The sequence below is a fragment of the Drosophila obscura genome, unplaced genomic scaffold (genome assembly GCF_018151105.1).
Source record: "Drosophila obscura isolate BZ-5 IFL unplaced genomic scaffold, ASM1815110v1 contig_1, whole genome shotgun sequence".
Classification (NCBI taxonomy): Eukaryota; Metazoa; Arthropoda; class Insecta; order Diptera; family Drosophilidae; genus Drosophila; species Drosophila obscura.
This window is the reverse complement of record NW_024542679.1, coordinates 7556023-7566789: the sequence shown is the minus strand read 5'-3', so window position 1 is coordinate 7566789 and position 10767 is coordinate 7556023. Positions and strand designations below refer to the sequence as shown.

At 44.4% G+C, this 10767-nt stretch overlaps 2 protein-coding genes across 2 annotated transcripts; one reads left to right on the top strand and one right to left on the bottom strand.

Moving 5' to 3' along the window:
• Nucleotides 1-270: 270 nt before the first annotated feature.
• Nucleotides 271-955, top strand: LOC111072191. The gene is made up of 3 exons (XM_022363894.2): nt 271-454; nt 516-592; nt 657-955. Exons 1-3 carry the CDS (start codon nt 364-366, stop codon nt 861-863), a joined length of 375 nt encoding a protein of 124 aa, XP_022219586.2. The 5' UTR covers nt 271-363; the 3' UTR covers nt 864-955.
• A 6591-nt stretch (nt 956-7546) lies between these two features.
• On the bottom strand, nt 7547-10514 carry LOC111072231 (divergent protein kinase domain 1C). The gene is made up of 5 exons (XM_022363959.2): nt 9037-10514; nt 8810-8962; nt 8607-8744; nt 8333-8541; nt 7547-8269 (listed from the first exon to the last, which is right to left on the bottom strand). Exons 1-5 carry the CDS (start codon nt 9184-9186, stop codon nt 7678-7680), a joined length of 1242 nt encoding a protein of 413 aa, XP_022219651.2. The 5' UTR covers nt 9187-10514; the 3' UTR covers nt 7547-7677.
• Nucleotides 10515-10767: the final 253 nt, after the last annotated feature.

Sequence of the window (10767 nt, the reverse complement as noted above, 5' to 3'; positions counted from 1 at the left end):
AAACACCGACCGTTCTCGCAGCCAAAAAAATTTCCATAGCATTTTCTATTGATTTTTATGGCTAATCGGAAAAGTTTACCCAAAAAAGCGACAAATAGAACCAAAAGCCAAATAGATTTCGTAGAACTTTGGGCAATTGTTTCATTTATGATTAGATGAAGAGGAAGCCCTTAGCTGGAATTCCCTATGAGAGTGTTGAGAGTTCTAGAAGTTATTTAGAAATGAGCTTAATATATTTTATGAATGATATCATCTAGTTTGCTCCGAGTTATTTAGTTGTGCAAATCAAAACTCAAAACTTTCAACTTCTTTCGTACTTACTGTAGAAATTCGTTTCCAAATTTTAAATATTAAAACTCCGATATGAATCCTTTTTTGCAACATTTTCTTAAGCATTTCCTGATCTTAATATCCATATTCTTCATTTCTGTTCTCATTGAAGTTTATATAGCACGTAAGCTGAATTTTATTTCACATAATTTAGTCACACCTTTATTCTCTTCCCCTGCCGGCAGCCCGTCTGCCAAACTTTAATACGAGTAAGTCACTTCATCAGGATGCGAACGAGGCAATGGTCCAGGATGCAGACAGCGTAAGTATATCCATCCATTCAGTAATCATTTGAGAGTACTCTAATTACATATTCTGACATCCAGTGCACCATTGAGCAGCTTGAGGATGAGCGTTACTTGAAAATTAGCTGCCGCATGCGACAGCCGCGCTCTGTGCCCACGGACTACGGACGCGGTCTGCTTTTTATGGTGCCGAATGTTTCGCAACATCTACCGCGCCAATGGAACCTCAGAGTGCCCAGGGATTCGGTGGTGGGACTCAATGAGCTAGCAGCCAAATCACGCAAATAGATTCAACAAATTATCACGGCTATAAATCTACTCGTGCATAAAATAAATAATCGCCAGTGAAACAATCAGTGCAGCAAGGGCTGAGCAATCTAGTAATCCATCGTTTAATTTTTCTGCTTAGCTTTAAATATTTTAGTCTTAATTTATTATCAAAATTACTTCAATAGTTTTAATTTCTTTTCCTTGCCCCAAAATGGCTCAAGGTTCACTGTGATCCTGACTGCTGCATATTGGATAACTGGCTTCTACACAATTATTTGGTCTGATCCATTTAGAATTCCAATGCCCGCCCCATAAGCGGAAGAGTCCTGCAATTTTCATTCGACTTAAAGCCAAGCTTGGGTCCTTTTTCAACAGCTTTTATGACCCGCTGTCTGGTCCAAAAAATGGAGAACAAATATCTGAAGTACCACGAGCAAGCGTGCCGGGCTAGGGCTACAGGTAAGTATTCTTGCATTAAAAGCAGATAGATCGCACTTTTATCCATCCTTCCCTCCGCCCCAGCGCACCATCGAGAACGAGATGGGGACGGGGTATGATTGTTCCGATTTTCCCAGTGTCCCGTATCTGAAGATTAGCTGCCTGGCGGATGCACGCAAATGGACCGTCAGAGTGCCCAGCGATGTTTTCGAGCTGGTTGAGTTTACCTTCGATTGAGAAAATGTCAGGGCAAGTGGAGACGACGGCACTTATCACCAAATTAGGGGACACAATCGTGGGACCAGAGGGCGGGTGGACCAGAGATAGAGTTGAGCAGGGGCGGCCCACCAACAGATTTCAATTAAACGAAAGGTCAGGCGGCTGTCATAGATGGTGCCGCTACCGAATGATCTGCTCCCTGATCTCCTCCTGGAGAGAGGAGAGTGGACAGCGGCGCGTCTCAGCTTAATGAGCTTATCCATCATCGCGGTCACGGCTCCTCCACACAGACACAGAGAGGCAGAGAGACACAGAGGTAGAGAGACAGAGAGACAGAGACTCCTCATCTGTCACAGGGCTAATAGGTTTCATTAGTCATCTCCAATCGCCTCCTCTGCTGCTGCTGCTGCCACTGCTGCTTTAACTTTATCAGCTGCTCTTACTGTTTGGTCAGTCATTTCTCAAAGCCAACAAAAATACTTCAAAAATGCTCGACTTTGGTCGCTGTGGATCAGGCGAAGTATGGTAGATGGTAGATGGAATATGGCTTTTACCTTTTTAGTTTGCGTGTCGACAGCAATTTTCACGTTAATTATTTTTTGGTGGCAAGAGGGTACGCTGCGGTTGGGGTTGGGTGGTTGGGGGGGTTGGGGGGTTCGGGGGTGGTGTCGGTTGATGTGTTCAGCACGCGCTAATGTTTAATATCCGCCATGGCCGGCAGGATAACGACAGCTCTGGCCAAGGGCAGAGGGGAGCAGCGAAGAAGGCACCCAGAAACCAGACAGCTATGCAAATTTCCAACATTATTTGTGTATTCAAAGAAGAACAAGAACTATAGCCAAGCGATGTCTGATGGACTAGGGGAATACCTTGCAAGGCAAAAGGAGCCATGGAGATGGATTTCTGCTAGACTCCCACTGTAAATGGTAGTCACGAAGGCAGAGGAATATCCCCCCAAATGAATCCTTGCCTTCTATTCCATTCTCAGTGCTGCAAAGTAGCCCACAATTCGCGCATTCCCTTTTTGGGGCATCAGTGGGGATGTCTGGTACAAAACGGAAGCAAAGTCCGTGGCAAAGCGTGTGCTCGTAAATTATCGAAGCTACACACACACACACACACACACACAGATACACCTCCTACCTATCTCTGTGTGTGTGTGTTTGTCCATTTGGGCCAACGTCCCTTCGTGTCGTCCTGGCTGTCTAACATTGTGTTCGTCCATTGTCTTGCCATGGCCCGTTTTTTGTTGCCAGAGTTAAGGTGACAGGAACAGGAGTGGGTGGGTGCCTGTCCGTTCTCTCTCTCTCACTCTCTCCCTCTTCCTCTTCCTCTGTGTGTTTGCCATTCAATATTGGCGCCATTTTGGTCAGGTCCTGTCTTTGTGACTCTTTGTAAGCAGCACCCTGCACCCTGGCCCCCTCCCTCCCCCTTCCCCTTATCACCACAGTCTGCCCATAAAATGTTCAATTAGTTAATGAAAAATTTTCCAATTGGAAAACAACATTTGACTTGAACTAACGACCGAAACGCGGGAGGAGCATATAAAGGATGAGAGGCCTGGACTCCGTCTCCGAATCGTACGAGGTGGAGGTGGAGGTGAAGGTGGCAGGAACATTCGTACGTTGCCTTTGTAGAATGCCTGCGAGCTTCGCAAAATTTATGCATGTGATTTATGCGGAACAACGATTGCCAATTACAATATCATTTCTCTTTCTGTCTGCCAGGCTTTGTGTTTGCATTTGTTCATTTTGTATTCATTTCGCCTCCGGCTCTGCCGCTCTGGCTCTGACTCTGACTCTCTTCTCTCCTTACCGATGCTATCTATGTGTGAGTGTAGCTGCACGAGTGTGAGTGTGAGTGTGCGTGTGTGAGGTGCCATTAAGAAATGTGTCAAAACATGTGAGGAATTATATAAGCTAAAATACGACAACAGCAGGGGGTAGGAGCGAGCGCAAGGCACGGAGCAGGGCAATGCCAGAAGTTAAGAATTTCCGAATATAAATCGATTTTTTGGAGCGGCTTGGGGAGGTGTTTCCCAGTTCCCTTTACACACAGAACGGAATGGGAAGATATCATTTGGCAAGGCAAACATTAACTCGAGTCAAAATTGAATTAGAGCGTAACATTGGTCATTGGCACGGCACGTACCCCCCGCAGCACCACCACCCAAGAGAACCCCTCCTGCCCTCCTGCCCTCCTGCCCATCAGGCAGACAGCCATACAGCCAACCATTCAAGCATTGAAGCATTCATTCAACGCCAGAATCAAAAGTCAACAACTCTCGCTTTGTTTTACTTTCCCAGCAAACAGAAATTAAAGCCAAGCGGTAGAAAAAAGCGAAGAGCCAACAGGAAAACCCAAACGCATGACACAAATTCACAAAAGGTGGTAGAACAAAAAGCGGAAAGCGACAGAAAATGCCCATGGAAATGGGCAAAAGTAGGTAGGGGAAATGATGGAAATATTGAGAGCGACACGACGCATATTCAGTATGAGAAGAAAGTCCAAAAAAAAAACCAACCAACAGTCGAGACATCGGCAGGCCAGTCGCGCGGCATTCAGCAAACAACGAAGCAGAAAGGCAAAAAAGCAGAAAAAGTAGAAAAAAACAGAAAACTCGATGGTTGACCGAGCATCAATAGAGCGACTAACTTAGTGGATTTTGACTGTAGGCTGGCTGGGGCTGGGGTTGGGGGTGGCATTAGGTTAGCGGGTGCTGTTTGGTGGGTAGGGGGGCATGAGCTAGTTAAACGCATTTGTGTTTGCAATACGGGCCAGCAAACGGGAGGAAAACAAAGGAAAAGCTAGAAAAGCAAGCGGGAGTTTCCTGTGCTCCGCACTTTGATGGGGGGGGAGCTAATGAAGCCTGAAATCGATTTGTGGAACGAGTACGAGTAGAGTCCAATACAATGGCATAGACGTAGACATAGGTATAGCCCCTCTGGCAAGTGATGCGATGAATGAGAACGAACGCAGCCGGCCGAAGGGAGTCCCGTCCACTGGTCCACTAGCAGTGGTCAAGCCACCCACAGAGCTCAGATCGGAAGGCGCTCGATCGACAGACAGCTGTTGCCATCTCCAAAATCCCCAAATTTACAGCATTCTTCCTCCTTTTAGTGCCAGTCTCTGTCTCTGTCTCTTTCCCTGCCACTTTCCACTTCCAGTGCCAGTGCCACTGTCCGTGTCCCTGTCCCTGTCTCCATCCCCGGCTCGGCTCGGCATTCGTTCTTTTTATTGTAAATTTACGATCGCTCTTTCTGTTGGGACTCTTTTTATTGTGCTCTGCCCTCGGGTGTCTCCGCAGTGGGGCTCGTCTCGGCTCCCACTCCTGGCCGCGCGCATTCCGACGGCCGACCAGACCCACACAAGGCAAGGTGTCAAGTGTTTTGTGTTATCTTCTGCGGTTGGCTTCTTCACTTCTTTGTAGGCCAGCCCCGGAGAGCTGGTGCTGGTGCTGCTGCTGCTGCTGGTGCTGAGCTGAGGCAGAAAGTGTGTCTGGGCCTGGAGCTGGGAGCTGGGAGCCAGAGATCGACCGCCGGTGTGTCTGTTTCTCAAATTGCGTCAAAAATTATCGCCATTAAATGTAGATGAGCGTTTAGTTGTAAAGTTATTGGCTCATAAATAACCTCGGTCCTGGTCGTCCACCGACTGTGGGGCCAGGCAGAGCCAGAGCCAGATGCCGAGTTCTGTTGAGCAGAAATGGTGCAAGGCGACGGACTATTTGTTTTCTCCATTCATAAAAGGCTTTTGATTTATGAATCAATAGTCTTGCGGTTCTCTTGTGCTGCACATCTCCAAGGGTTATGGTTTGTTGGTATTTTGTTTTCTTTTGAAACGATTTCGTAAAATATCTATGATGCCCCCTTGTGAAATATTCACCCAATTATCAGGTGTGTGTGTTTCGATTTGTAGTTGCTTTACGCCATGACCATGCCATGTAGCAGAATTCAATAATACACCATAATTTATTTCTTTATTAACCTGTGTACATCTATTTATCCACGCAGATGAAAAAGGAGCCTCAACCACTGAGATTACAACTAGATGTCGGTGGTGTTTGCCGCAGACAAGATCTGAATACAGGTGCTGAGCAGGATTGTCTGGGACTGTCTGCTGTGGTGGTAGGTATGAATTTGATGAACAATGATGCAAGTGATTCATTTATCTAACTTTTCAGAATGTACATGGCAAGTACAATGCGATTACAAAGCAAGTTCAAAGATGACAGCGCCCGTATTTGTCCAGGACCTCCACCGCAACGACCTCAACTGAGTAAGGTAAGAATGGAATGAAGAAAGCTTGCCATGCAATCATTAGACATAGTTGCTTATGCTTAATATCAATTTCAGAGATCGATCAGCGCTTGTGCTTGGATGCGAACAACCAAATCTAGATCTCGGTCTGGAATGGAAGTCTATCCTGCATTTGGTCCAAGTCCACAGCGTCACAAAGTGCTAATTTGCGGATTCCAACGTGCCTTCTAAACAGTCTCGATCTCGCCCAGGACCAGGACCCGGGAAGGCGCTGTCCTCGCGGCTCAATGCTACCTTTTTCCTGTATATTAATTATCATACTTGGCCTCAATAAAGAAAATATGTTTTGTATATTGTTTGATTTTATTGCATTTGGCTTCGAATTCAGTTGGGGCCAGGATTCTGATGAGGTAATGATATTTCTTCCTTCGGCGGGAGCTTCCGCAAATGTTGCTGGTGCTTGCAATGTTGTTCGGCCCTATGGTGCGCAACATCTTCGCTTTCGCAGCATGTAAAACACCTCTGTTGGCCAATGCCAGAAATCATGGCATACTTCTGGGCTTGTACTTAACATGCAGTTAATATGAACTTTAAAAAACCATTGCATACTTTCAGGCACGCATGATAACAATTCAAGCACCACTTATGAAGCATCTTTTGGGGTTTGATTTATTTATCAATTATTGCATACTTTCAGGCTGAGATTAAAATATTGAAGTAATATCTTTTTCGTGTGCCAAATGATAGGGATGAAGAAGTCCTTATCCAAGGATCAAGGATATTTTTCCGATCCAAGAAAGTCCTGACAGAACCTAAAGAACAGAGATAATATGATATATATGACAGGAGCAAATGTCCTTAGTCCTTGATCCTTCAAAAGGACTCATTTAGATCCAGGATATTTTTCCGATCACAGGAAGCCGTCGCACGCCACGATCGGGCCACAAATAGAGGAGACAGCAACAATACAAAACTGGCCTGTTGTTGTTGTACAACAATAGTTGTTTTTGTTATTGTTGTACAACAAAAGTTGTTGTTGTACAACAAAAGTTGTTGTTGTACAACAAAAGTTGTTGTTGTACAACAATAGTTGTTTTTGTTGTTGTTGTACAACAACCATCCGGGTTGCACAGTGGCGCCCCCATGAACACCGCCGATTTCTTGAACTACATATTCTATAGTCCAAAATCTATCCGTTGAATGTGGGGGCGCCACAGTGAAAGCCAATATTTTTAAGTGGCGCCCCGAATGGCACCGGCGATGTCTTGAACTACATTTGCTCTAGTTCAAAATCTTACCGCTGAGTGTGGGGGCGCCACAGTGAAAGCCGTTATTTTTAAATAAAATAAAATTAAATTTTATTTTTTAGCTAAATCGCTGCAGCTCAGCCATTTCTCATCCGATCATGACGTGATACATGTCCTTTTAATGGGAAAAATATCCTCTATCGTTTGAACAAGCGAAGGACATCAAGGACGATAAGGAACTACCTTTTCACCGCTGTTTTGTCATCAATCATAAGTAAAATCGCTGTAACTCCGCTATTTCTCCTCCTAACTGATCGTGCCATGGCTTGTTGTGATGGCCGGAACATCCTATATGAAGTCCTTATTAAGGATCAAGGATATTATCATAGAGGTTACCGAAATAAATAAAAGACTAAGAGATACTTTAAAATTTTTATTAAAATATACTGTGCTCAGCATAAGTTTGCCATAGTTTTTAAATAAATGTAAATTAAATATTTCGTAGACTTGCCAGCCCAGCCAGTGTAAAAAAACATTCCTGTGTAATCGGATTTCCGGTTTAGTTCGGTTTTTAATAATTAATTAGAACTACTTGTAAAAATGCTATCAGTTTTGAGCAAGCCGTCGTCTAAAGCTGCTCAGCAATTAGTCTACTTTCTACTACTATTCCATTTAGTCGCCGCGTTGATCCTCAATCTGTCGGGGTCCAGGTCCGTCCTCGCCAGCCTCGTTTCCAGCAGCCGCTGCCGCCGCTTGATACAGCTGCTTCAGATCATTGTAGAGCCGCACGGCGAGCTGCATATTTGGTGCTTGTTGGCGGCCTGGCACCTGATGCTCCTTGGGCGGCTGCACGCACATCTTCAACACCTTCTGCATGGGTCGCGTGAGCCGGACACCGCTCAAGAGTCCAGGCTGGAAGGTTCCGCCGCCCAGGAGAATGTGCTCACAAAATATCTGGAAGTTGTTGTTCTGCTGGATGTGGGTGCAAGCATGTCGCTCCTCGTTGCACATTCCGCGGCAGGAGTGGAAGTGGCAGTCCTTGTCGCTTTGGCACTTTACCCCGCGGGACAGGCGCTTGTCCAGCTGACTCTCCACGTACACGTGCTCGGCACTCTGGTACTTGAGGCGACGCTCGGGCGTGGTGCCAAATCGATTCACCTGCATCTTGCACATTTTCAAGGGCTCCGGCTTCATCTCATCCATGCGGAATATGTACTCCATGATGTTGAGGGCGTGCTTCAGACGCTGCTGACGATTTGAGGCCCTGACAGAGATGAACAATGTTACAGTAGAGCGCAAATTGGGATGGGATATCTGATGTACTCACAAATACTGCATAATGCTTGGATTCGATTGCACTATCTCCAGTCCCTCGGTGGCATAGTAGGGCCCACAGGACCCGAGTACTGCTGGGAAAACAGACTCCTCGTCGAACAGCTTCCCCATCATGTAGTTGTTGTCCTTGAACAAACGCCAGAAGCTGACCATCTGCTGGGAGTTGTCATCGGCAATTTCCTGGTTGACCAACGCACGTATCTGAAAGTAAATGGAACAGGAAAAAGTTAGCTATGGACCAACCCCTGTCGCTCGGAGAGTCTCACCATGTTGTCGTCGAGGGTGACATTGTAGGCGAGTATAATGTGTAACTTGACAATCTCATGAAACTCTTCAATCTTTGGGTAAATCGCCTCCCCTTTGGTGTTCTTCCAGCTCAGCTCGTCATCGTTGTGCCTGGCCAGCTGCGAAAGGGAGTGGATGAACAGAAATGGTAGCCATGGCAACGCCCCGAAATTACGCGACCTACCTTCACCGCATACATATCACCGTTCTTTTCGGCCGTAAACAGAATGGTCTTCATGTCGTTCAGCGGACACTGGAAGTTGTCAAAGGTGGACTGTGCCCCGCAGAGCTCTTCGCACAGCGAGCCACTGTATTCCTGCTGCTCAAACTTCTGGCACTGTTTTGCCAGAGACAGGGAAATATATACATGAGATGATATACATATTTAGCAAGATATTTCTGAGGGCTCACCATGAGATTGAGACTCCTGTGCGACATGAGCTTGAAGCAGAACTTGAGGTTGAGGAAGGCATAGCTGAAGAGGCCCACTGCCAGCAGGACCGCAATCAGAACCGTTCGTTGCATTCCAAGCCGAAATTTGCGACGCAGGGCGGTCAACATTTTATTAAATTTCGGATTTCATTATGGATACATTTGCCACTGCAGCAGGTCCTGCTATACGTTGCGAGGTGTATCGGCCAGGTGTGTGTATATACACTTGAAGCTGCAGAAGCTGTCAGTGAATCTGACACGAGGTCCAGGACATGCGCATTGGATGCGCAGTCATCGATGACTATCGATTGCTATCGGACCACACTTTCCGCCCAGCCCGAAAGTCAAGAGATTGTTTGCATTTTGAAATTATTACTTAACGTATAATTCTTTATTTATACTCTCTGCTAAATTGAGCAATTATTACCTTTACCTTTACTTAATTCAATTCATCAATTTTCAATTTTTGTATTATTTTTTGTATTTTTCTATAAGGTTTTCATTTAATTTCATTTCATTCAAGTGTTTAGAGTTTCTTCTGTTTTGTTTTTGGTTTGTTCTGCATTGCTAAAAATTATTTAAATTCAGAATCATATACCTAGGTCCAAGTTTTATTGTTGTATATTTTTTTGTTTTGTTCTGTTTTGTTTTTAATAATAGAATTATTATTTTCGCATTATCTTTCTGCTGCGCTGCACATCTTGCCATTGCATTAGTGTCTCTCCATTGTCTCTCAGTATCTGTATTTGTATCTGTATCTGTGTCATTTGTCTGTATCCGTGTCTCAGTATCTGCATCTGTAACTGTATCTGTATCTTTGTCTAATATTCACCTTTGTGTGTATTTACGTGTATTGTATTTATATACTTAAGATAACCGTTCTTTATGCACAATTTTAACTAGTTATATACACAACTATAGTATGTGGCTATGACAAATGCTACAACAAATTAAATAGGTAAGAAAACAATATCATTCTAGGGGATAAATGTCAGTGCACTCGACTCTGAATCGTCTTGCGCTAATTGTATTTAATTCTGCTATATGTATGTATATCTCAAACGGCACATCATCTCATATATCATCTCTGTCTATAGCGCTTTCTCTCTCTCTCTCCCCCCCTCTAATGCTTTCTGCTGCTTCTGTGTATTATCGATTATCGCATCCTATATCCATTTTTATTTCCATTTCCATTTCTATCATCTGTCCCTCCAAAGTACTCGTATTTAAGGTATTTTCTTGGTAAATTTGTGTCTCGCTACTTGAACATTAAAAATGGTATGCCTCGGCTTAGTTATTTTGCATTACTTTACTTTATTCCGCTCCACCTCTCTCGTTAGTACCTCGTATTAGATAATTTCATTAACTTGCATTAGTCGTTCCGTGTTTTTTTGTTGGGTTGTAGGCTGTTATAATTATGCAGTTGCTATGTTATATACATTCTGAAGATTGGCCCTGGCCCTGGCCCTTAACTTCATTTCGTAGTCGTTTCCGTTACCGGCACCGTGTTCTCGTGTTATCGTAGTTCGTGTCTGCTGTTTGTGTTGTTCTTGTTCTCTTGTTTGTTTTCTCTGTTGTATTGTATATTATTACGTTTTTTTTTTGCGTTTAAACTTTATGCAATGTTAACATTTTGTGTTTCCTTTTTTCTTTTGATTTTGTTACAAAATCGCAGCCGCTTGGCATTTTAATTTGGTTTCGTTTTGTTCG